The sequence below is a fragment of the Zalophus californianus genome, chromosome 2 (assembly GCF_009762305.2).
Source record: "Zalophus californianus isolate mZalCal1 chromosome 2, mZalCal1.pri.v2, whole genome shotgun sequence".
Classification (NCBI taxonomy): Eukaryota; Metazoa; Chordata; class Mammalia; order Carnivora; family Otariidae; genus Zalophus; species Zalophus californianus.
In genome coordinates this window covers 11,265,835-11,292,586 of record NC_045596.1, presented here as the reverse complement: position 1 = coordinate 11,292,586, position 26,752 = coordinate 11,265,835, and the positions used below count along the sequence as shown (strand labels likewise).

The 26,752-nt window shown below is 41.0% G+C and overlaps 1 protein-coding gene across 1 annotated transcript in view; it reads right to left on the bottom strand.

Annotated features, from left to right (window-relative positions):
• The window catches only part of CPEB2 (cytoplasmic polyadenylation element binding protein 2), a 70,367-nt gene extending 50,899 nt beyond the window's left edge, over positions 1-19,468 (bottom strand). Inside the window, 12 exon segments of the mRNA XM_027598238.2 lie at positions 5,704-5,794; positions 13,598-13,687; positions 14,447-14,728; positions 17,607-17,720; positions 17,723-17,779; positions 17,781-18,208; positions 18,211-18,418; positions 18,420-18,701; positions 18,703-18,765; positions 18,767-18,937; positions 18,940-18,992; positions 18,995-19,468. Of these exon segments, the coding sequence (XP_027454039.2) occupies positions 5,704-5,794; positions 13,598-13,687; positions 14,447-14,728; positions 17,607-17,720; positions 17,723-17,779; positions 17,781-18,208; positions 18,211-18,418; positions 18,420-18,701; positions 18,703-18,765; positions 18,767-18,937; positions 18,940-18,992; positions 18,995-19,331 (2,176 nt within the window). The 5' untranslated portion in view covers positions 19,332-19,468.
• Between the last annotated feature and the right edge of the window lie 7,284 nt (positions 19,469-26,752).

Genomic DNA, 26,752 nt, shown 5'->3' with positions numbered 1-26,752 from the left:
ACTACCTAAGAAGAAATATAAATAAAACTTAAAAATCTCTTCATGATGCCACACTTCAAGTTTTCTAAAACAAGAACTTTTACAAACACATTTTCACAATTTCCTTTTCAGTCTGCAGATATTCTGACAACAAAAGTTAAAATCTTGAAAACTGTACTTTTCTTAAGATGAATTAAATTCTGAGTAGCTGGAGGGCAAAGTATTAAGATTCAGGCATATTACAACAGTGATCATCTTAAAGTCAAAATAATTTAACAAACTGTGTAAGGCTTCTATATAAATGATTTATTCCAAAGTTGTTAATGATTTTTTTCTTATTTATCAAAGACCTGTGGTCTATAGGAAAAAAGAAAAACAAAATACAGGGGAAAGAATACATAAATTTGACTCCTTTTTAGAATAAAAAGAAACATTTTTTTAAAGACCAAAAGCATATACAGCAATCCCTCATCTTTTTTTGAAGATATTCTATTATACATGATTTTCATTTATACTTTCTGACACTTGTAAAAATTTTGACTTCAGTAAACACAAGTGGGCTGACGAAACGTAAAATTAGTTCTGAGAGATGCATTCCTCTCTCTGCCAGAGAATCAGTGAGGGCAGTGTATGAGGAACTTAAGACAATCGACATAACTGCCTGGGCATATATATTATTGGTATTAGTTTTATTTTGCACTTTGTTGTATTTTAATAAATGTCATTAAAACTTTTACAATTTTTCATAGATCTCTTTGATCTTGTTCCACTATTCCAGAGTTTCTCCAAGTATGCTCTTTACACAAGCTGGAGTGCACAGTCTCTTGGAGTGGGGTACTGAAACCTAATAAATGTTCTCAGTTTGAGAATCTCTGCCCAGCTTGAAAATTCTTAAGTTCTAAAATGTAAATTCTCACACCACAGACTTTTAGAAATTTATACAACAAGTTACTCTGTGACTTTGTACTTCAAATTTACATTAAGGCCAGCTGAAGAGAATCAGAGGGAAAAGAACAATAGAAGAAAAGAGGCAAGAATTTATTCGATACTACCACAACCACTTATTGCCTTACACAGAAGTAATTCCTTATTTTCTCAGTAGTTACCTTCCTTAAAATAGCAGAGATTCTACTTCAGGAGTCTTGGAAAACAGGAGTTTATCAGTCAAGTAATAAAAATGATGCTAGACACACAAAAATACACAGTAAATAAAAAGTTTTAAAGGCATCCACTTTTAAACATGTGTTGGCATAAAATCATACTCTTAAATCCTTTTTCCTGAATTCCTTTAAATCGTTCAGGGAACACTGGTAAAGTCATTGTGACTTGCTAAAACAGATCTTTCCAAGAACTGTTATATTACAGCATTTATGCATGAATAAAGTGCATCTTTCTACAGTTTTCAAATCATTTTTTTAGTTGAAATTAAATTTTTGTGTTTACTCTTATACTTTTAGGGAGGGGGTAAGAAATTTTTGGTAAAAATGCTTACACAGTAAGACCTTTTTGCAAATTGCTGAGGGTAGAGAGGGAAGAGAGCTTAACAATAATCACTGTCTTGTTCTTTTGTTTAAAGCAGAATGAACTGACCCACACATACATAAAAAGATCACAGATTATTTAACATAGGTATTCAAATACAAAATTGCAGTATCACGAAACTGCAGTTGGCAAAGCATGATTTACTCTAACCATTAAAAGAATCCATATTTGTTTTTGCTTTGAAAAGAAAAATATTTGCCAAGAATGAAGACAGTCATCAGAAAACAGGATGTTAATGGCAAGAAACCACTGCAGAATAAAAAAAACAGATCAGTGTCACTGATGCTAAGGAAAGCATAAAATGGTGTGTTAGTGTTCCTGATCTGGAGCAAAAGACGGCACAGCACATACTCCCTAGGGCCAGCTGAGCAGTTCCATCCCATGAGCGTCAGGCAGCCCTCAACAAGCTAAGCCAGGACTTGTCTGCTTTCAGTTCCTCCAAGGTGACAAGCTCTTCCATGCACCCTGGCCCCTCTGTCTAGCTGACACTTTCCCCCAATATTTTTTCATCTTTGTGCTGTTCAAGCTTCAGATCTTAGCTTTTACTCCACAGATAAACTAAGTACCCCCCTTCTCCTTACTTATTACCTCTCCAAGCACCTTATCATCCCCCTCCACAGCACTTCTAACACTCTATGGTTAGAGGTATGGATTTTATGTATATAAATATTATATGAGTATATCATATGTATATATGCATATTATACATATGATGATAAGGTCCCTCTTTCCCTAGTAGGCTATAAATCCCACGAGAACAGAGACTATGTCTGTTTTGCACAATTACAACCAAGGTCTTGGACACTTCCTGGTGTCCACAGAAGTGGACACACTTAGTGGAATAAAGTGCATATAGAGCTACATATTTGTTTGCCATCTCTTCACACCTTTAGAACTTCAGTGAGACAAGACCCTTCCTACCTGCTATGCTAAACCTTAACATTAAACAATGGAGGTTCCCTACTGACCTGTAAAAATCATTGGAGGGTGGGAAAATGGAAACAAGCTGCAGTGAAGAATTCTGGGCTGCAGTGGGGATGGGAGGTCCCTCTGTTAGTACTATCAGTCAGTTCTCAGGCCAGTAACTTGCCAGACTTCCTTTGGATTCCAGACAGCTGCTTGATTGTTTTCCTTTCTACTGACACTAAGTTTTATCTTGAGTAGTTTTCTCTTTTCCTTTAGAAAAGTAGAACTGAATGCAAATTTAGTTTCCGCCTTTCATCTCTGTGGAAGCCAAGACAGACTCCATGACGGCCTCCACTGATGCCTGCCTCTCAATATTCACATCTCTTGAGTAGCAGACACCTCCCCAGTTGAGCAGGGATGACCTGTGTAGCTACTAGGATGTCATGGAAATGGTGGTGTGAGACTTCTGAAGCTAGGTCACAGAAGACACTGGGACATTCACCTTGAACTTTATCTTTGCTCTGGGGGATCCACTGAATACACTGTGAGGACACACCAGAAGTTCCGTGGAAGGGTCCACATGGTGAGCAACTGAGTTCTCCTGCCAATGGCCTGGGCTAACTTGCCAGCCACATGAGTAAGCCACCCTGGAAAAGGAACCTCCAGCCCCAGTCAAGCCTCCACATGACTGCTACCTCATGAGATCCTCAGCCAGAACCAAGCAGCTAATTTAGCTCTTGAATTCTAACCTAAAGAAATTGCATACAGAGATAACAAATGTTTATTGTTGTCTTAAGCTGCTAAACTTAGGGGTAATTTGTTATACAGCAATATATAACAATATAATCTCTCAACACTGAAGTTCCTGTGGAAAATTTTCCTATAGGAAGTTTTTCTATAGGAAAATTTTCTAGAAACTTTTATCATTAATAGAAAGGGAAACAAAAAATTAATTTAAAAAAATTTACCCTATAACTCCCTTTTCCCTTTCCATTAGATCCCATAAGGAAGACAAAGCAAATGGCAGACTTTTTGAAAACATTTAAAAAGGATAAAATAAGATTCATTCATTTTCTTTTTTTTTTTGAAAAAAAAAGAATTTTCTTGTATTTAACAGAAGACAGGAGTTTTTGAAAGAAATGAAAGATGAGATGGAAGAGGTGGGACATAAGCTGAAGTGCTGTCCTGAAGATGAATGGCAAAAAGGGGAAAGTTCCGAGATTGGCTTCTGTTCTGTCACAACCTCACTTACAGCAGAGTTTACTGAGGTCCCACCCAGAGAAAATGTGCAATGATCAGAATACGAGGAGGAAAATATACAATATGACATCCTTATGATATCCTAAAGGCAGTGAAGTCTGTACTAATAAGAAAAGAAAAATCTTCATGTAGCAGCACTTGGGTATGAGGATCATTTTAAATAAGTATATGATGGTAGTATGCAGAAGTACCAGTCTTATTTCTATTTCTATGTAGAGAAGATTTCTCAATTCTTTTTATTTTTTTCTCTTTTAATTCCCTGCCATAATAAATGTGGAACATAAAATACTCCAATTAGAAACAGAGATTTGTTACCATAATTCCAAAAGGTGTTGCTGAACACATTTCCCTCTTCCCATGGCCAAAGATAATTTTTCTAATGAAAGAGTCTGAATTCATTTGAGATTCTTTTTTTAATTATTAAATTCCTCTTAGCCTTAGGCTGCTTCCATTTTCTTTTCAAAGTCTTCTTTCCAGGTTTCTCACAGTTTTATTATAACACAGACTTTAGAAAAAAAGAAAACCTGAGATAATTCTCCAGCAGAGAATGTTTTCTCTTAACATTTTCAAAAGACCTTTTTAAAGAAGACTGGGAGAAACAACAATGAAAAATGTTTCATTATTCACTGTTACCAGTGAATAATGACTTTATCTTGTATAAGAATTTCTAAGAGCTTTCTTTCTAGATAAGCCAAAGAAATAAACAGATGGAACTTCTTCGTAATCATAAACTGCTGGAGTCTATTATTAAACAGTGGATCCAAGACAAATACCACTAAAACTGTCAGAGTAACAGTGAAAGAGAACAAGACCCCAATATACAGATACTAAAAAAATTAAGATTAGGTTTTGGTTAGAACTCCCCCTCCCAAAAAAAAAACCCAAGTATAATAGTCTTTATTAGTTTGGGAGCATTACCATTGCCACACATTGTTAACAATCACTAATGATCTCTTGAGCTTTTCACGCTCCTTAAAAATAAAGGAATTAGAAGGACAAGAAATTCCTTTATAAACAAAATCTAGAAACAAAACAAAATGTTTAGATATCTGATCAGTATTACCAACTCAGCCTCAAGCCACCACCTTGCTGCCAACACTTAAGTTCTAGAGTTTTAGGCTAAATGTTTCAAGGGAATTCCTACTTGGCTTTACAGAATTAAATATGTGGAAAAATTACCAAGTAGCCCATGGTTTTGATTCAATGAGAGATGCTGAGCCAGAACCAACCAAACTGCTCCTGAGTTCCTGACCCACAGAACTGTGAAATAATAAATGTTTATTGTTGTTTCAAGCTGCTAAATTTTGGGATAATTTATTATGCAGCAAGAGATAGCACATCTCTTATCACCCAAGTACATAGTTTGCTAGATCTTCACCATGAAAATAAAAGGCAATGAGATTTACTGTACAAAGAAATGTAAAATAATTAGTAACATGTAATGTACAGACAAATGAAAACAAGTATGTTAATGAAATATCTTCAGATACAGTTAACAATAAGACTAATACTCTAAGATCGGTGGAGCTGATTCTTTTTCCTAATCTGCCCCAACTTTTACGAAACCTCAGAGAAGCTACTATAAAAGATCCTCTTTTAAAACCCTATGACAGTAGAAGAAAAGTGGGAAAAGGAAGTTAACTTAGGGCAATTATAGGTAGGAATCACTGCAAATTGTAAATTGAAGTATTCCAAGGATTTTTTTTTTAAATTTCTGTATTTGATAGAATTCTTAGATTCTTAGATCCCATGGCGAACTGCAAAATATTTCTCAACAGTGGCTTTTTCTTAGATAACAAGTCAAGAGGCATGGGTTTACATTTCTCTCTGCAAAAATCAGCATAAATCTAAATAAGCTACAAAAGAAAAAGTAGGACATTTCTCAAAGGTTTTTATTAGCAAACATAATAGAATCTTATAGATGACATAGGTGCTACTTAGTGCTAATTTTTCTATAAAAAATGGTGAGACACAGTTTGATGCACGATATAAGAAAAAAAAAAAAAAGTCACCTACCCTTAAGAGGATCATGCTCTGCTCTCATAATATCAATAAGGGAATTCTCCAAAGAGTGCATATTCAAACTGTCATACATTCTACTTCGATCCTAGAAGAGAAAAAGACTCAATATGATGTATGCAACTTTTTCAAAAACTGATGATAAATATACCATCTAAACCTTCTTACATAAAACAGGACATCTGATTAATATATTACTAATCACTTGCATCCCAAGACAATACCAGTAACTAAGGATCCCATGAGTTATAATATCTCTTGTATTGGAGAATACTACATTTACTGTTTTCATCTCTAAAATCACATATCAAAAATAATCTTACTTCACTGGAAGCATTAATAGTAAAATAATTTCTACTGTTATCTCAACTTATAAAGATTTCTGAAATGTTATACACACAGCATTTTTAGTCGTTAACTTCTAAGCTTTTCTCATATATCTAGGAAGACACAGGCACTTAAAAAATAAATATTTTTGGGGAAAGGAATTAATCCCATAATGGCACCATACTTTAAATATCTCTCAAACAGTGTACCTTATTTGACTTAGTGAGAATTTCACAATAACAAATACATAAACAACCCATACAGTTAATATCAAAAGCATGAACTACTAATATCAGAACAAAGACTAACACCTAGAATACTTATATCCAAATCTTGCTCCCTGAAGTCTTCACATATTGGTCTCTGCATTTCTAAATCCTCTTTCCCTCCACACCCTGCAAAGAAGGCAAGGATGGAGGGAGGAGAGGATGGAAAGTATTCTCATCTCAACAAGTTTCCTACCTCAAGTCCCTCAAGACTTTGTGTAGCTGGAAGTCTTGTTTGCTGAATGTTAAATCTGTCAACCTGCTTACCAGAAGGAATGGGATTCTTCAATGCCTATGAATTTATGCTGTTATTCTGCCCAACACATCCTCAATGTACCTGAACAAACATACATGGGAACAACGACAGCAAGCTCTGGCCCATGCCCCCTAAACTGCCAAAATGTCAGTGATGACTCCCACTCATTTAAATGTGTAGGTGTTTGTACAGGTGTTGTATATAAAGGAGGGGCAGGGCAGGCCATTTTTAACTCTCAAAAAATAATTAATACATAAAAAGAAAATGGAAGAATAAGAAAAATGGGGGGGGAAAGTCTCTACAGAAATCAGAATTAGGCACTTCTTAATCTGAGTCCATGAACTTCAAGAAGGACCATGAAATCTGAGATTATATACAATATTCTGTATGTGTGTATACACATAATTTTTTCCTGAAGAAAAGGGCTTCATCAGTTTTCCAAAGGAGTCCACAATCCAGAGACGATTCAGAGCCAGTCTTTCAGAAAGCTAAAGAAAAACATAAAAAGCTTTTCCTGAAAATATGTTGATTTATTTACTCCAGCAAGTGGAGTAAATAAATCAGGGTTGTGAGCTTTTAAAGCTAGGGGGCCAGAATCAGTATTGCAGACTAAACAAATTGCTGTTGAGTAATTCAGAAGTGTGCAAAGTAATACTAAATGGTAGACTCCTAGACCAGTTGCTCTTACTCCAGCTTTATCACCATACAGCTGTATTGGTACTCCTTATTTATCTTTACTTACTTTATTTTACATCATTAACAGTGACTTTGATTGGTGGGGGAGGCACAGAGAATCAGTGAACTAGAATAGTGGTTCTCTCAACTTGAGCATGCTTTAGAATCATGTGGAAGGGTTGTCAAACACACATATTGCTGGGCCCCAGATTGCTGGGACTCTGCTGACACAGTCTGAAATTCAACAGGTTTAGAGTGGCCCCTGAAAACGTGTATTTACAGTAGGTTCCCAGGTGATACTTAGACTGATAGTCCAGAGACCATACTTTAAGAACTGCAGAGCTTCTTCATCTTGAGTAAGTTACTAAACCTTTTTAGGCTCTGTTCTATCTTCTAGAAAAGAAAAAAAAAATTGTCTCAGACTACATAATACCTAAAGTCCACCTTAAAAATAACAGAAATAATAGAAAAGCAAAAGACTCAAAGCATTATGTAATAAATGAAATAAAACTGGAATAGAGAGGCCCTTGGGCAAAAATGATATACAATTTTAGTAATCCAAATATTTCCATCTTCTGTGCTTCCACTATACTATGTTCATAACTAAGTTGTTTCCTGCCTTACCCACTAAACTAAATTAATTACAGGCAGGGACCTTCTAATTATGGAATATAGCTAACTCTCAAATGTTTGTTGAATGAATAGTAGTTTATCTCTACTATAAAAACTGAGAATTAAAGTTGAGCTCTGTGAGGGCAAAGACTGTTCAGAACCATAAAGTCTTCTTAGAATTCTCCATGGAATAGGTACTCAGATGTTAATCGACAAAGCTAAGACAAGATGTATTAAAAACATTTAAAATAGAATTTAAAAATGTCAGCTATCACGATAAAAATTGTATATATAATTAAGTAAAAAAAAACCTTAGGAGGTATGTTGTAACGTGTAGGTTCTAAGATATATTATAAATACTTTGTATTCTATTTACCTTAAATTCTTGCAAAGAAAACATGTTATGGTTCAGGGATATCTTCTCAGGCTGAGGTTTTCTGAAAAGTATCAGACTATGCCCCATCACAGTGGACCTATGAACTTAATTAATGGTGACTATTACCACCACCCAAATGATATTTCTCACTTTTTTTTTTGTTTTTTTGGTCACACACTAACTTCATTCAAGGAGTATGATCTTGCTTCAGAGCAAAATTTAAAGTAAAATTAATGAAGTAACTCCATATACACTGTCAATGGGCAATATTTAAGCTAAGAAGGGAAGTATAAAAGCAAGCTAGTCAATAAATATCGGTGACCACTAGGTAATAAACAAACAGTGGTTATTCAAAAAAGCTGCATGTATTGATAGCTTTAGCTTTAATGCCTATATCCAACTGAAACAGTGTGATGCCCACTTAATAAGGCCCCTTATTTTCCCTTGCATTTCAAGTCTCATCATGAAACAAACTCCTGCTTTAGTAAGGAAAATAACAAAGCTATTATAAAACTACTAGCTTTGGTGAGCATCAGCTGCATCCCACATGATTTTTAAAGCACTAAACACAAAACAGCCTTGAGCAGGCAAAGAGCTCATGACATCTCAAAATCACTTTTTAAATTTAATGAAACCTATAGGTTCATGTTCAAAAAGTATAGATAATTTCATTAAAGTGTGGGGATTAGAATATAACTTCTGGAAAAAAACAAAAGAAACAAATCTAATTATAGAATAAGGATATTAGAAAAATTTGTGTTCACACAAACTGCCTGAAACTATTTTAAGGTAAACATAAACACACCAAAACTGATTAGCGCACATATGGAAAATCATAGCAATGTAACTTATATCTATGACTACATGACTATTTGACAACAGCCAAGATGTTTCACAAAAGTAAGAATCTCTATGAGGAAAAGTTTACCCCAATCTACTTTAAATATGAAAATTATCTGACAAAGAATCAACTTAAATGGGTTTTCAGAAACTGAGATTACAGAATCCCACAGAGTGGGATGCATTTTCAGGAAAACTACACTCTATTATAATATTTTATTATTTTCATAAACCCAGACATTTGCCATAAAGAGTTACAGAAGCAACAATACAGTCCTAGAAAGACTGAAATACACAGAAAGAACAAAGTAATCCTAATCTTAAATAGGATAACCTAAAAAAAGATTAGAAATGCTAAAAAATAAAGAGGTCAAGAATATTAAAATTAGTACAACAAAAAGAACTTGAACTTAATTAAAAGGGGAAATTTCAATGGGATGTTATATTTTTACTTTGATATATTCAAAACCTTGTCTCATTTCAAAAGAAGTGGTCAAGCAGAACATTTTCCTCTTGAAAATGAAGTATTCACCCAAAGAAAAAGGAGATGGACTATAGGAAAACCCTATATCGTCATATTTAAAGATATACCAGATGCTTTAACATATAACCTTCTAAGTAGAAAAATCAGCTTTTGTTGCAGTTTTGTCTTGACTTTACCAATTTTTGCTTTAAAATAACAAAGTTGTACTAATATTGTCCTCAATCTTCAGTAAATACTGATTTTACATTCCCGACGACACACTGCTACTCTACTGAATTAGCAGCGGATGATGTGCTACTGTCTTACTGCACAATGTCCCGTTCAGTCTCCTACTCTCTCATTTCAGTCTCTGGTTGTTCCACACAGACACCCCTTCTTCATCAGACTGGACTTTTACCTTCTCAAAGGCAAAGAACAGAATTTCTCCCCATATATCCCAAGGGTAATTAAAACACTACCACATACATAACGAACATACATTTTTTGAACTTCCTTTATTAATCTGAACCTTGACAATGTGCTATGACAGTGACACTGAAAAAAATTAAAAAAAATTTTTTTAAAGGCCCCAAATAGCTAAAGCTATACTAGTATCCACAAATATTAAATGGAAAGGCAAGGAGAAAATAGGCGGTATAAGAATGTATCAAGTACAGTTAAAGAATTAAATGCAGGATACAAAACTTGAAAAGAAAGCATCCATTACCTAAGCAGGTACAAGAGAAACCATTCTTTCTCATTTTCAGTAAGTGTTAACAGTTTGTTGACTACCAATGCCCCCTGAGGTTCATCACATTTAAGAACCACAATTTAAGGAATGCTCTATTAAATGAAAAATTAGACTTGGTCTGTTACGATATATTGTTTTTTGTGTAAAGTGAATAAAGACACCAAATAATATATTTTTCCAAGAGACCCCCATATTATCATTTATCATGTTGTCCCGTAACAGTCTAGATATTAAAGACTGGTGGGAAGTATCTTCAATTAATTCAAGGTAGTTTATGTGACATGCTCAAGAACTTCCACAGGAACAAAAATCTAGAATTGAATATATTGATAATCCCTTAGCTAGAGGACAGGCCAACATCCACCTTGTAAGGCTTCATGGCTATATTACACTTTTAAAGGCATTTTGTTGCTTTGTTTACAGAGAACTGATGTAACATATATAAACCTGCAAGTAATAATCTCAGCTACTAGTATATTTACTTTTTGATTTAAAATATTAAAGTATTAATGAATATATTATAATCCCAATATCTAATTGAAATTCAATTTTAAGGCAATTAGAATTCATATATCGGAGTATGACTTCTTGCAAGGGTAACTACCTAACAGCATTTTAAAGAAAAGTATTCTTAGCCTTAAAGAAATTAACACAAATACCTAAAATTCATTTTAAAGTCTGAAATGTATTTAAAACTTTACCTTTGTTTTTAAAAAGTTTTATATTTGAAGCTTTTCCATAAGAAAATAATTACTTAAAGTAAGAAAATGCCAACCAACCCTAAAAATTTTATATGCAACTGAGTAAAACCAATCTACAAAACCATTTCTTCCTTATTTGCTGCATGTTAATTACATGTTCAGTTCTTGGTATAGGTAAGGCCTCAAGTATCCAGGTATAGGAATTGAGACTCCAGTTCTAGAATTTAGTATATTTTTTATGCCTAATCAATTTGAAACTAAAAGAAATAAAAAGTTAAATGTTTTAAAATAATGTATTTGTTAACTGAGATATATTAGTATTAAAATGTTCTATATAATGAAAAAAAAGTCAGAATGAAAATACTGCCCCAGATATTTAAATGCTTAAGAATTTTCTGTAATTTTAACTTTGCCAAATAGTGAGGAACTACCCAATGGTTTAAGATACCAACTGAAGTGTGCAGCTGTTGCTGTATTTTTTAAAAACCTCAACTTCAAATACCTCAAACTTTTATGGAAAGATAGAAACACAGAACAAATTTTGTATCATAAGTACCCTCAAGGTCCTCAAAAGAGAGAACCACATTGCTTTTAAGACCAGTTGGGAGGTCATACACTATACCCTGCCTGCCTCAATCCAATTCCCACCCCTTCTCTCCAATAAACGAGGACCTTTGTATTCTAAAAATAAATTGTGTGTGTGTGTGTGGGGGGGGGTTGGTGGTGCACAGGGAGGAAAAGAAATGGCCAAAATAGATCAGAGAAAGTTAAGAGCTGGCTAAAAAGGCCTTTCATGATCTAGTTCAAGGTTCTCCCTTTTACAGATACGGAAACTATGACCCAAAGACATGAAAGACCCATAGACTGTATCCTCAGATGTCATAAGGACTGAGAAAGAGGAAGAAGGTTCAGGTTTCAGACCTCCTTTCCTTCTAGTTCAGTTCACTTCCCACTATCTTTTTCTTCACCAAGCTCTTCAACTTCATCATATCACACCTCTGGCTCAAGGGTCCCAAGGGAATGACAGTATCTTAGCAGTTTACCAAAAGAAAAAAAAAATTATCTTTAAGCACCTAAATCCTTTCATGTAAAATGAATTTACCTAAAATCCTAGGTTATAGAACAGGTAAGAACAGATTGGCTTTGACCGAAATCTAAGTGGGAGTGCCAGAGGCCCTCATCTTATAGCAGCCCAGGGGCTGACTTCCCTTTCATTATCACCTCTATCTACTCTCTAGCACTCCACCAACTGAAACCGTCTCAATAACCTCATTTCTCAACATGTGCCCTGTCCCCCTGGTCTCTTTATGACAGCTAATCTGTCTTCTCTTTTCTCCACAGTTAAATAGCCCTTATATATATATCCTCTTGCTTCCTCCTACGCATGCTCTTCAAAAATTATGTCCTTTCCTCTCTAAAAACACGTCCCTTGCCACCTTCAAAATGATTACAATTTTCCTCTTCTAACATGTCATCTCCTAGGCATTTATGTATTCAATTTGAACGACATAAAAGGTGCTACCATAAAAATGTCACTAATGTGGCCTAACTATAGGCCAGAGTGGAGAAGAGAGTAGAAAAAGATGGATAGCTAACTTAAATTATTAACAAAACAATAAATCACAAATTATGTGAGAGAACTACTTATTTCTAAGTGGAGATCCTGGTAGGACTATTTTGGTAAAACGGTAGGACTTGTCTAAAATAAGTGCTAATGATAGATTACTGAAGTTACTGCTAACCCTCCAGATTTGAAAGCTATTGACAAACACATTATGAATCTATTTATAGAGTCCTTACTTGTAAAATCATCTCATGTTGATAAATTAACTAAGGAAGAGCCTTAGCTAAGGATAACATAGCTCCATTCAGTGGGTTCCCACAATGTCAAGTCTATGCTCATTCAAGCTCTGGCTCTGTAGTAAAGAATCCTCATGTAGGACTGAGTTTTCTACTTGTCCTATAATAATTCTCATCACTGGGTACCCAGTATGAATTCAAATTTAGTCTGCAGGAAAAGAGAGAGCATTTTGTAACCACAAAGGGCTTAAAGGTAACTTAAGACTGATTCCTAGCTTTTTGATTTATGGTTTTTCTATAAGAAACTGATTATTTGGAAGAAGACAGCATATAACAGTTGTGACAAATTTTAGAATAAAGAAATACTATACATGAAGTTTTTCTTAAAGGTAAAAAAAAATTGAAGCTAGGGCTTCTTTAGAAATATACCTCAAGACAAATGTAGATTTCATGACAAAAATTTACTAAAAAATTCTGTGGAACACTGATGAAATGTAAAATTGAATATTAAGTAAACATATGATTTTGTCCCCAACCGAAAATAATTCTGAAAGATAAAATCTGTTCAGTTTGACTGATGTTTAAAGTCAGGTGCTCTTGGGTATATAATTCCTTTTTCCAAAAACCAATTGTTTTGGAAATATAAAATAGTTATGAAATACTTATAAATTGCTAAATAAGTGACCTTTTAAAAATAAATTGCTTTAATGTTCTTTGACATATACTATAAAGGTATAACTGGAAAGTAAATAATAAATCTTACTCATAATATAAACACTAAACTCCTAGTCAAAATCCTGAAAAATATACACTGTGCAGCCTACCTGGTCTATTCTGGATGTTCCGGCTGCAGTGCACCAACTATCTTGGAGTGAATCTGAGCCCCAAGCTGGTAACTGCAAACTAGATCTCACCTTCAATAGCATAGAAGTTTTCATCAGAAATAAGCAGTTCTCTTCCCCACACCCACCCACAAAAAAAAAAAAAAAAAAAGAAAGAAAACAAAAGCAATCAAAGTTCCTTCTATCTTGTATTTTTGGTCCTCTAAAAGTCTTAGGGGGAAAAACGTCTCATTGTGAATAGTTACAAGGACCTTTATTAGCCTGTAATATCAATAAAACATTAAAATGCCTGAAAAAAGTGCCTAATCATCATAACTATTAGGCCACATTTAGAAAAAAATAGTCATTGAACCAGGGAGGACAAATTTTAATTTGATGCAAAAAGCCCTAATATTATTTTGCCATAATCACAGCTGTACTAAGTATATTCTAATATAGATACAGCTGATCACAGTCAAATTTATGCACAATTACTTAACATTTTAGTCCAGTTATATTGGAGAAGACATTCATTTTGGTGGCCTATTAAAGATGAATAAATTAAGGCATTCTTGAGCTGCCAATTAAAAGCTTCAAAATGTTTTTTGCAGGTTTTTCTAGATTTTATGAAGCTTCTACTGTGTGTTTAGAGAATATTTTAGTCTCAATTTTCTCTACATAAGTACTTTATCCTTTGGCAATTAAATTATATGCTTAAAAATTAAAACTTTATGTTTTAATCTGTTAATTTTACCATACTACTACTACTACTACCACCACCACCACCACCACCCAATTTCTTCCTTTGAAAGATCAACATTAGAAATAAGACCATTTACATACCATTCTTACCTGTAAGGGTAAGAGTGTATTACTATTGTTGTCTGTTCTGAACACATTATCTTCAATCCAAGATTTTGGAGTCAGTGATGGAGTAGAGCGAGTAAATTTCGGTGGTGCTATGACATTACCAGAAAATGGTTTCTTCAATGGAGATATCTGATTCATAGTTCCTGGAATTCCCATGTTTCCAGTTCTACGATGATCTCTGCCATGCACTGCTCCCCAGGACATACTTCCAGTGCCCCAGCCACTGCTCTGATGGTTGCTCCAAGGAGATTGTTTCAGAAGAGGCTGAGAAAAACACATCTGTTTAAATTATAGGCATTTAAAGAGTTTATAATTCAAACTGCAATTTAGGCCTGGGCTAAGAATATATATAATCTTAAATAAAATCTCTAAACATTACGAAACGTTAACAGGTTATGAAAAGTAATAGGTTTGAGATCTTGCTATATGAAAAGATATTCATTTAATGCTAGATGAGTTTTCATTCTCTTGTCCACTTTAAATTATAGTGAATCAAGCAGGTATTTCAGGATAATTATTGAAATAGAACCATGCAGTTACTTTTCTTCAGAATCATATACATAAGAAAAGAAAATAAATACTTGAAAATTGAACTTAACTTTGAAGATCCTTAAAGATGTAACCTACATTGTTATCTCAAAACAACCATATTCTGCTAGGCGTATAACTAAAAATATGGTCCTTCATTAATAAAGGTATGAGTAATAACAGGAGTACAATATTTAGACTTTAGGGTTCCCAAACAAATTGCACCACCGCAACAGTAGATAACGGTAACACTTGGTGGTGTTCTCTTGCATGAACTAAAAACACCTTTTAGTATAGGAACAGTACAGAAAATATGTCTTCTTTGCATTGTTTACTCAACTTTTAAGGTATTTTATTCTAATTTTAATGCAGTTTCTTTTAAAGTGTTTTTGTTTTTCTTTCACTTAATTATCCATGAACAGTTAAGCAATTATCTGATGTTACCCATAGGTGGATCCACTGAGATATACTAAAGATAAGCAACTACACATGCTTTGATTATTCTAGTAGAGATCTTAATAATACAAATCTCCATTCAGTTCATTCATTTTCCCAAAAGTAAATTATATTCCAAACTAGAACCGATGACAAAAAAAGTTGAGAATCCACCAAGAGGCAGTAAGTGTAGGTTTTTGGAAAAGTATTATTTGCTAGCAATTATGTTGTCAATAAGCTTACAACTAACATTTAGCTAAAGGAAGTACAGACCATGCAGTTGCCATAAGTAAATAAGTTACTATAAGTATTCTTAAAATGCAACCTCCTTCTTATGACAACTTAAAAAAAAAAAGAACTTGATCTATAGTACCTATTTAAAAAAATTTTTTTAAATGCCAATATAATCATGAACATACACTGCCCCCTCCACATAGTTCAAAGGTATAGCTCAGGGACCATGAACAAATCACTCCATTCTTGAGGGGCCTTACTTTCCTTACTGATACAGTGTTCAAGTTCTCTTCCAGTGAGATCTAAAATTCCATATGACAGCTGTGTGACCTCTTAAACTTCACTGTGAGAACCATCTTCTGACAAAAAGCAGATTATAGTTAAATATGAATCATGGTATACGGTCTTCTAATGTTCTATATCATGGCTCTAAGAATACAAAAGTACCTAGAAATAATTTTCTGTGGCAAGCTTCCAGTTTAAAAAATGAAGACCCTGACACACAAAAGATAACTGCTCGAGACTACAGAAATCATAGGAAAGTGGAATAGTATTTCAAAATTCTGTATTTTCAATCCTCATAGGCCACATTCTCGTTTCTGGGGGAAGACACCAGTGATTCAAAATAAAAACTATTAAGTGTTACTCTGGTTGATTTCAACAAACTTTTAACTGTTACTTTGGTTAAATAGTATTCACCTTTTAAAACGTTAGCCCTTGAAAACTTTAACAGGTCAATGGAAAAAGTTATAGGAGTAAGCAGGCACTGGGTAAGGTCCAATTTTGTTTCTCTCTCAATCCTTAATCACGAAAATGACCTTAAACACACCAATCACTACAATAAATGCTGACTGGATCAAAAAAAGAACAAAATACTCTTTCAATGTCAATTAACCAACCCAGCGGTCGTTCAAACATTGTATTGAGAAGATAACAAAACAAGAGCTTGAACCAGAAAGAACCCGGATGAATAAAAAAAAAAAAAACCTGACCGGTGTTATTTCATAATTGCATTACCCACTTAAAATATACATGCCCCATAATTCAAGAAAAGGTAAGGCCACCAAAAAAATGCGAGTCCTCCCTTCGAGGTATAGAACACGAATCCCGAATTCAAGTTCAGTTTTGTCTTAAAAGCCACCGAATACTCCTCACACACGAAGAGGCGCGGAAACTAACCCAGCCCTGCAGCACCTCGGCTGTAACCGAGGGAGCCCCCGCGGGCCCGCTCCTCTCTGCAGGCGTCTGACAGCTCGGGACCGAGCCCGCGGCGCGGCGGCCGGTGCTCTCCCGACGCCGGGCCCTCGGCGGGCGCAGCGGCGCGGCGGGCAGCGCGTCCCGGCCGGCCACCGCCTCCCCGGCCAGAACTCGCGCCGCGCGGTGCAGAATGAAACAGACTCGGTAGAAGAAAACCTCCCCGTCCGTCCCCTCACTGGGCGACCGGGAAGGCTCACGGGCTCCCCACACGCACCGTCTGCGCTGCTCATGTTCCTCCTTCCCAAGTTCGCTTCCCACGGCCGCTCGTCCGAGGCCGCCGGCCCCGCGTCCCCCGCCCGTCCTCGCCGCGTCGCCCGGGCTCGCGGGTCACGGACAGCGGCCCTCCGGGTCAGGGGCGCCCGCTGCGAGGGACGGCCGAGCCGGCGCGCCCGCCTGCCGCCGCCGCCGCCGCCCTCGGTCCGGGCGCCATTCGGCCCCTGCCCCAGCCCCCACCGCCGCGCCGGGCGTTCGAGGGGGCGCCCGGCCGGTGCGACTTCCAGCGCGACCCCCCTACCCAAGCCTCGCAGCCCACGGTGGCCACTGCTCGCCCGCCCCGCCGGGGGCTGGTGTCCCGAGTCCTGTCACCCTTCTCCACCCCCGCCCTAGTCGCACTCTCACTTGGGCGAGTGGCCCCCGTCGTCTCGGTCCCCGGCCCCGCGCGGCGCAGCCGGGCCGCCGCCCGCCGTACCTGGTGGTGGTTGTAGGAGTTCCTCTGCTGCAGGAAGGCGGCGGCCGCCGCCTGTGCTGTTGCTGGAGCTGCGGGCTGACGGGGCGACCTCCGGCTCTGCGGCTGCTGCGGGGCGCCGCGGGCGCGGGGGCTGGCTGCTGAGGTAAATTCATGGCGGGCGGCGGCGGCGGGGGGCACGGCGGCCGCCGAGAAGGGGCCGCCGAAGCCGCCGCCGCCGCCGCCGCCGCCGCCACCGCCGCTCGCCGGCACGCTGAGTCCCGCGCAGCCGTGCGGGGACACGGGCGAGAAGCTCGGGAAGAAGGCCGGGTTCATGGACGACGGCAGCCCGGGGTAGAAGCCGTTCTCTGAATCGGGGCTGGGCGGCGGCATGGCGCTGAGCGAGCCTCCGCCGCCGCCGCCGCCGCCACCCGGGGTGGCGGCCGAGGAGCCGGGCTGCTGCGGCTGCGGCTGCGGCGGCTGCTGGGGCGGAGGCGGCTGCTGCTGCTGGGGCGGCGGCGGCTGCTGGGGCTGGGGGCGGCGGCGGGCGGGCGGCGACGCGGTCTGCACCGACCAGGGGGTGCCGAAGCCGGGCAGTGGCGGCGGCGACGCGGAGCCGCCTCCCCTCCGCCTCCGGGGGGCCCCCCGCCCCCGCCGCCGCCCGGGTGCGGAAGGTCCGGGCTCTGCAGGCTGCTGAAGGCGCCCGCGCCGAGCGCCCCGCCGGGCAGGAGGTTACTGGGACTGTTGAGCAGAGGGTGGTTGGGGGACTCCATGGAGCCCGGCGCGGGTTCACCGGGCGGCGTCGAGGGGGCCAAGCCCGCATTGGGGGGCTCGGCGGGCGCTGCCCTCGCCCGCGGCCGGGGTCTTGCGAGGGCTGCCCGCGCCTCCGTGGCGGCGCCGCGGGGCTGCGGGCGGCGAGGGCTGGAGCTGCGGGAGCGGGGGCAGGTCGGCCGGGCGCTGCCGCGGGGCGAAGTCCTGCGGCGGGAGGTGCTGCGGGTGCGGTACGCTGAACTGCTGTTGCTGCTGTGGCTGCTGGCGCTGGGCGAGCTGCGCCGGCTGGAGGAGCGGGCCGGGCGGTGGCGGCGGCGGTGGCGGTGGCGGCGGGCTGAACCGGCCGGGGGCAGTGGAGCGGCGGCGGCGGCGGCGGCGGCGGCTTCGAGTCCGGAGGGTGGGGAAGGTGGGGGAGGGCTGAACTCTTTCCTCTTCTGGCTGCTCAGCTGCTGCTGCTGCCGCTTACTGAAGTCCTGCGGGGAGGAGGTGCGGCAGCAGCAGCAGGAGGAGGCGGAGGAGGAGGAGGGGTGGTGCAGACTCGGTTTGAAGTCCTGGGAGGGGAGGAGGTGGGTCACACCCGCGTTTCGTTGCCGCCGCCGGGGTGGTGGTTGGGGAGTTTCTCCGCGGCCGCCGCCCCGAGAGCGGCCGCGCCGGCTGCTGTGTCAGCCCCAGCAGCAGCTCATCCTGCATGGTCTGCTGATGCGCCAGGAACGGGGAGAAGAGGAAGCGGGCGGCGGCCGAGCTGCCCGCGGCCGCCGCAGCCGAGGGGATAGGAAAGGGGGAGGCGGCCTCCGAGATGCCGGTGACAGGCAACGGCGGCGGCGAGAGCGGGACGAAGGGCGTGGCGGAGGGCTGCGGGGCGGTGGCCGCGGCGGGCCCCGCAGCGTAGGGACGGTACGCCCCGCTGCTGAACAGGGACCCGGGGCTGCTGCTTCGGAGCGGGGCGGTCTGCAGCACCCCAAACCCGAAGTCCCTCATTTATCAGGCGGGCGGCAGCGGGAGGAGACGCGCCCCCGTCCGCTGCCCCGCCTAGGAAGCCGCCGGATCTGGGGCGGAACGGCCGTGGTGGAAGGAGGGGGAGTCAGTGAGAGGGACACCGTGACTGAGCCCAGGGGCACCTACTTCGGCCCCGCCAGCCCTCGCGGCAGTCACCCGCCGCCTCCCGAGACCGGCTCGGGCACCGCCGCCGCCGCCGCCGCTGCCGCCGCCGCCGCCGCCCTCGCCGCTTAAGAACTCCGGAACGTGCGTCAGCGCCACCTCACAATCGCACCGCCCCCCGCGGTGCGTCTCGGCACGCGCGGGCGCGAGCCGCCGCGCCCCCGCTGCCCCGCCCCCGCCCCGCCCCTCATTAATATGCAGGCTCGGCCAGGGGCGCGCTTGCGCTCCTAGGAGGGCGGGGGGGAGCGCGGGAGCGAGCGGCGTGTCTCCTCGCGCCCCTTTGGCATCTAGGGAAAAGAGGAGGCGGGTGGCGGTAGCCGGCGGCGGACTCGGGTCTGAGCGCCCGCCGCGCGCGCGCACAAGGGCAAGCGCTCGCGGGCGGCGCCGACGGTTCCTGGGCAACGGCCCCTCCCGGCGCGGGGTCCGCGCAAAGGCTGCCCTTGGTCGCACGCGCTCCGCCCCGCCCCCGTCGCCCTCGCGGCCCCGCCTCCTTCCTGTCACCCTCCGTCCCGCCCTCGTCACATGAGGCTTGGCCGCTGGGACGCTCCCCGGGGCTGTGCTGCCCGGCGGGGGAAACTGAGGCCGGGGGACGCGACTGGGAGCGGCTCCCAGTCACGGCGGTCGCGCGCGGCCTGCACTTTTGCGAGCGCAGCGGAGACGCCGGCCCCTCCCGCCCTTAGGGCTCAGCCCGGGGGGTACTTAGGCCCTCTAGGTCTTGTGGGCGCTGTCTGCCTTGCAGACCTCTGAGCGGCTCTCTCCACAACCTCGTGCCCCACCACGTCCCCGACTTGGAGCTCTCGTCGTCGCCCTAGAAAGAGCCTTCTCGGGCTTGTTTCTGTTTTTAGCGTCTGCTGCGTGCTGTTTGGACCTTCCTGCAGCCGCTTGAAGGTGTTTTCTGCGGGGCAAACATGAAACCCCAGCTGTACGCCAAACGTTTTCACTTTGGCAATGAGGAGCAAAGTCCCAGGAACCTAACCAGGGCTCGGTGTGGCTGTCTACACACATGTATGCATATAATAGGTTAGGAGGCGAGCTCCCATGGTAACGCTGGGCCAGTTCCAAGTCTTCGTATTTCATAAAACCATTTAATGTGCCATCATCAGGACTGCCGGGTCGGACTCCTCCCTGCCACATTCGTTCGGGCTCCCCTGTCCCTGCCCCCCAGGGAGAATCAAATTTAAGCATTTCCTAAGCTTTATGAGTTTTCAAGGGAGAAAGATTTCTCAAATCAGGGAAAAAAGAGGTTCTGACTCAGCAACAGACTTGTTGAGGCTTGCAAAATGGAAGGGGAGAGTTTTCCATGGTTAGAAGAAGAATTATATCCTGTGTATTTCCTTTTCTAAAGAAGCATTTAACATAGAGAAAAAAATTACATGAGGGTCTAGATAAAGAATAACAGAATGATCCTGTTTTGCAGTTTTAACTTTTTCTTGGTACTTAGAGAAGTGAAACTATGAAAGAATCCCAGAATACAGACTAACCCCAAAAGCAATAGAGGGGCGTCCAGACTACTTGATTTTTTAAATTCTTTTTTTAGTTGAGATATTATTGACCTGTAACATCCTATTGGTTTTAGATGTACAACATAATGATTTGATATATCTATATGTTGGGAAGTAATTACCACAATAAGTCTAGTTAACATCCACCACCACACATGGTTACAATTTTTTTTCTTGTGAGACTCTACTTGATTTTGATTACAACTGGACTAAGATTAGTATTATAGATCATAAATGCACACTCCTACTGATGTAGGCAGAGTACATTTTCATGAGTCCTCATTCTCTATTCAATTTCATTTCTACTTTTATTTCAGGTTCAATTTACATAAATCATATTAAGCATGTTAGAAAGAGAACAACATTGCAGAAGCAAAATATGTTCCATGTATACGTTTTATGTCTGATATCCTGTCTAATGAACTAAGTTTGATATTGCCTTTACAAAAGGAGAAAGTAATCTTAAAAAACTCAAATGGTTCAGAAATTGGTCAGGTGTATAGCAAATTGGTTCGAGCTAATAATCTCAAAACCATTTTTAATAAGGCAAAACATAGAACTGGAGAAGTACTTTTATTATTCTAAATTACAATGTCTAGAAAATAACTTGAGCTTATTACAATTAAAGATATAAATGGCCATTTCCACAGCACCTGTTGACATATTCTTAACTATTATTAATGTATTTTACAGGGAAAAACTACTTCACAACTGAAGACTTTAAGACTGTCTTAAAAATGAACACTTTTTTTCTAAGTTAAGTTATATTTGGAATCATCTGCAGATCCAACAACAAATCTTGAAAGAGGAAGAAAATATAGGCATGAAAATTAGCTCAATCATCCACCAAAATTGCAGTTAGTGTAATATATGGAGGACAGAGAGAGCATACATTTACAAGCCAAATGCTGCCATTCTGGGCCTAAAAACAAGATTTCCTGGTGTTCTGATACTGGTTTGTTTTGGAGGATTGAGAGATCTCCAAAACAGAGAAAAGCCATCACATTTAATATTATGTAATAAGGTCAAATTTCATTTTAAGTACACCAAATTCCAAAATCCAAATGCCAGACCTCTGCTCACCACTTTAATATCTCAGAGTGTTGTGAGGACCTCATTTTTTATAGAGAAGAAAGTTACATCCTGAAATCTCTATCTTTTAAACTGGTGAGCATGCCATCATTGAAAATACTCAGACAGAAAGGTTTCCTATGGTGGAGGTGGAGGTGGGTGAGAGAGGAGGGACTGTGGTCCTCTAGCAGCTACAATGCCAAAATCTTATGAGGCTATATTCTATGTTGACCATATGATCATTAACTCAGTCCCTGTCCTTATTTGACAGTCTCTTGTTCATTGCTTACCATTGTTCTGGGCCAGTGTTTTAAAAAATATTAAGCTACAACCTAGGACACACACACACACCCATGCACCTTAAGAAATTCTTACTCTTTATACATGCAATAAATTCTATTTTTAAATTCTATGTACTGTGTTAAATTGCTAAATTGATCTCAAATCACTAAGTTTATTTTAAGTCCCACGAATTAGGCCATGAGCTGAAATTTATTAACACTGTCCTAGAAGACTATTTCACACCTTTGCCTCTATCTCAAGGCCTCCTGACACCTTCTCTCCTCCCCTCATTCTCAGCTGACGTGGCTATTTTCCTGAGAAAATAGAAGCAGTTCTAGGAGAACTTCCACAGGTCTTCAACTGTACCCTTTCCACTGTGCATCCGTTCCTACACACCTTCTTCCCTCCTGCTACATGGAGGGCCTGCCCAGACCCCCACACTCCCATCTAAGGCCATCCCCCTCCACTGGTGCACCAGATCCTTCCCACACCTGCTCAGGACATGGCTTCATAGACATCCCAGTCTCCTAGCCATCCTGCATTTAAAGGTCCAATATTGAACTCCCCCATCTTGGTAAATGGCACTCCACTGTTATAGTTGCTCAGGCCAAAATAAAAATAATAATAATAACAAATTAAAAGGTCATCCTTGATTTTTATTTTTCTTACAGCATATTCAAACCATTATTGCATGCTACTTGTCCTATTTTTAAATTATATCCAGAATCCAACCACTTCTCATCACACCCACCACAAGCAGACCAGGCCAGGCCAATGTAATCTCTCCCTGGCTTGTTGCTCTTACCTCCTAACTAGCCTCCCAGCTTCTGATCTTCCCTCCCTACAGTCTATTCACACAGTAGCCAAAAGGCTCCTTTCAAATGGAAGACAGATCATATCAACTTTCTTGACTAAATACTTATATTTTCCTAGAATAACAGTCAAGACATTTTCAATAACCAAATGGTTATTCAGGATTGCCTCCTGCCTCCACTAACCCTCTGACCATTTCTACCCACAATGGAATCCTTATTTCTTTGACAAACCAGGCCAAGTCAGCCTCAGTCTTTGCCCTTGTGATCTCACTGCCTGGAATACTTGTCCCCTAAATACCAGCAGGGCTCGCTCTCATGTTTTTGGTGTCTCTGTCTCATTTCTTTAGGTCTCTGCTCAAGCTCATTTGGTCAGTGGTCTCTTCCCCGACCACTATTATAAAATAGCAACTCCTTCCTTCCACTCCAGTCTCCCTATCACTCTTGACAAGGAGTCAAGACTCCAGCTCATAGAAACAGAATGAGTTCACAGAGAATGGCCGTGAGGCCAACTTGATGCTGAGCCGCCAAGCTGCTGGTTTCCTACTGCTACTCGGCCTATAAATGGGAAAGGGTTAGTCTTCATTGGAAGCTCATTGGCCTGGCTTTGGGTTGGGGGAAAAAATTAAGGCCCATATTGGCCTTGTCCACCTTCAAGCTGCTTAATTGACACAGCACCCCAGAGTACCACCATCTTTAATACTTCTGGTTCTTTTTCTACTTTTCCACACTTCCCTTCATACTGTCCTCCATTTGCCTTCCTTCTCTTTACATATCCCTTACATGTTGGGAGTTCCTTAGGCTTATATTCTTGGTCCTCTTCTCTACTTCTATATACTCTTTCTAGGTGACCTTATCCACTATCATGTTTTCAAATAGCATCTTTATGCTAATGTCTAACAAATTTCTCTCTAGCCCAGAGGCCAAATTTGTATTTCCAATTACCTATTAACCAGCTTGATGTGGATGTCCCTCAGACATATCAATTCAATATGTCCATACCTGAACTTACCATCTTCCCCCAGACCCACTCCTCTTCTTTTGCTCCTTATCTGGGGTTGATGGCATCATTACACAATTTGCTTGAGCTGAAACATGAGTCATCCTCCTCTTCCCTCTCTCACCCTCCAAAAGCAATTGGTCACCATATTCTGTTAATTCTATTGCAGAAACACTGCTCAAATGTTGTCCCCTCAGTCCACTCCTCGACCTGTGCCTTAACTCTCAGTCTTTTCTCTGTCCTGCCCTACTGCACAGCCTTTTAACTGGTTTTCCTACCAGTTCCTCTCTGAATCTCTCCCTTTAATGGTGTCAAAAGACAACTATAATCCTGCCACATGTCCTGGTCAATAAGCACCTCCCTAGCTTCTGCCATATCACATCCAAACTTGCTGGTGAATAGGACCTTTCAAAAGTTATTTGCAACTTGCCTCTTTGCCTTTATCACCTGTCACTCCCCATAGTACCCAATCTCTGGATCAGACATGTCTTTTCATAGGTCTGGTCCTTTGCACATGATGTGTCTACTTTCTGGAATGCCTCTTACCTTTTTCATCAGCTAATGATTCCTTACCATTCAGGACACAGTTCCAATGCTATAGCCTTTCTTGGCTCTCCCTGGACAGTGAGTTAAACCCTCTTCTATGTTCTCTGACAATAATGTCATAATAACTTTTGTTTGTTAGAACACTTGTCACATGGACAATAATTATCTGTCTCCTTGGCTATTTGCCCTTTTAGACTCTGAGTTGCTCTAGGTCATGGACTTTCCTTTATGTATCTCTCTACATACGTTTACCTGCCATTTTACTTGGAACACAAGGGCTCAGTAAATGTTTGTAGATTAGTGAATTGCCCAGTGAATGCTGTAGGAAGGAAAAATGAAAAGAAGGGGAAGAGAGAGACAATGGAAAGAAGGGAAGGAGAGAAGAAAGAAGGGAAGGAGAAAAGTGTTTCCAAAGCACACTTATAAGGAGATATGCCATTTTCTAGAGAACCATAATATTAGTGACTTATGTTTGCTAGAGGAAGAAAAAAAAAAAAAAAGAACAGATCATAACAATGAACAACGAAATTTCACTCCCCTTCCCATTGTTTTCTTTGGTAATACCAATCTGAAAACTCCATTCTGGTTGTTATGCTATCCAAAGATGAATCCACTGACAAGGGAAAATATCTAGAATCTTTCCCTGCTGCTAATGTATAGGCGCCAAACACAATACAAGGTATTCACAGTTTATGTCACCCTTTGTGGAGCTTGGGACATATGTCATCTAACTCCAGTAAAGGAGCTGTCAACCTCTGCAGTAATTCCTGCCACATGCTCATTGGCACGTAGACTGACTTAACTGTTCTATCACTTCTTGACTTGTATTTTTAGGTGTTGTCACCTTGACTAGATTATAAATCTTTGGAAGCATTGGCTATGCCTTATATATTCCTTTCTTTTCCTTGTTCTTCTTGATGCATTTATGTACCCAGAAACTATCTATTGAGTGACTGCTATGTGTCAGACACTGCACTAGGACCTCGGGATACAACCAAGAGCAAAACCAAAGACACATGCACTATTCTGTGGCATCACAGAGGCTGTTAATATCAGCTGTGATAATTCCTGGCCCTAATTATCTAGACAGAGTCATAAACAGTGAGATTCTAGGCCGAAACTGACCTACTAAATTGGAGTCCTACATGCTGCAACATAGACTTGCTGGACTGGTCATGGGTGGAGCCCCAGGATGATATTGAATATTGAGCTAAGGCAAACTCAGGAAGGCAGAAGAAATCCACACGGCTGAAACACATTGTAATCCTAGCTGGAAAAGGGATTTCACTTTTTATCTCCTTAACTTGTCACAGTATACTTGGTGACTAGATAAAGCAAATAATATTCTTATTTTAGAGTTGGAAAACCAAAGCCTAGAAACAAAGTAATTTGCTTCCAGTAGTTTGCAGAGCCTGGGCTTAAAGCCCCCATCTCCTCATTGCTCAGGCTTCTGCTCCATTAGCTGTCCCTTGGGCTACCAAAGATATGCAACATGTCTGAGCCAAACACAGCCACAGGGACAGGCCCTAAGAACAATGGTTGTTACTTCTACTAAAGCATAAGGGATGGAAAGTGTAATGCTTTAGAACTTTTCAGTAACACCTCACTGAATGAATAACAATTGGCAGTAGTGATCTCAGAATGACAGCATTTTGTTTTCAAAATACATAGCCCAAAAAATTCAGAAATGCTTCTCAAATGTGCATACTTTCTTCTATTAGAATAATGAGGCCTGGCAGTATATATCGGATATATTGATTTAATTCTTTTCTTTCGTTCTGGAAAGCTAACTCTTTCACTTGATAAATTATGCTCTGCAAAGTAGAGAAGCATTTTGACTAAATATTAAATATTTAAACTTCGTATGGATGAAGAATATTGCATCTATCAAATTTGATCTTAATATTTTTAGAATCTTAGAAAGATTAAAAGTTTAATTTTTTTTTTTGCAACTCTGAATGTTTGGTAACAAAGAAAAATCATGAAGTTTAGTTGTACCAGGCATTACCTCCCTCCTTTATATAAGGA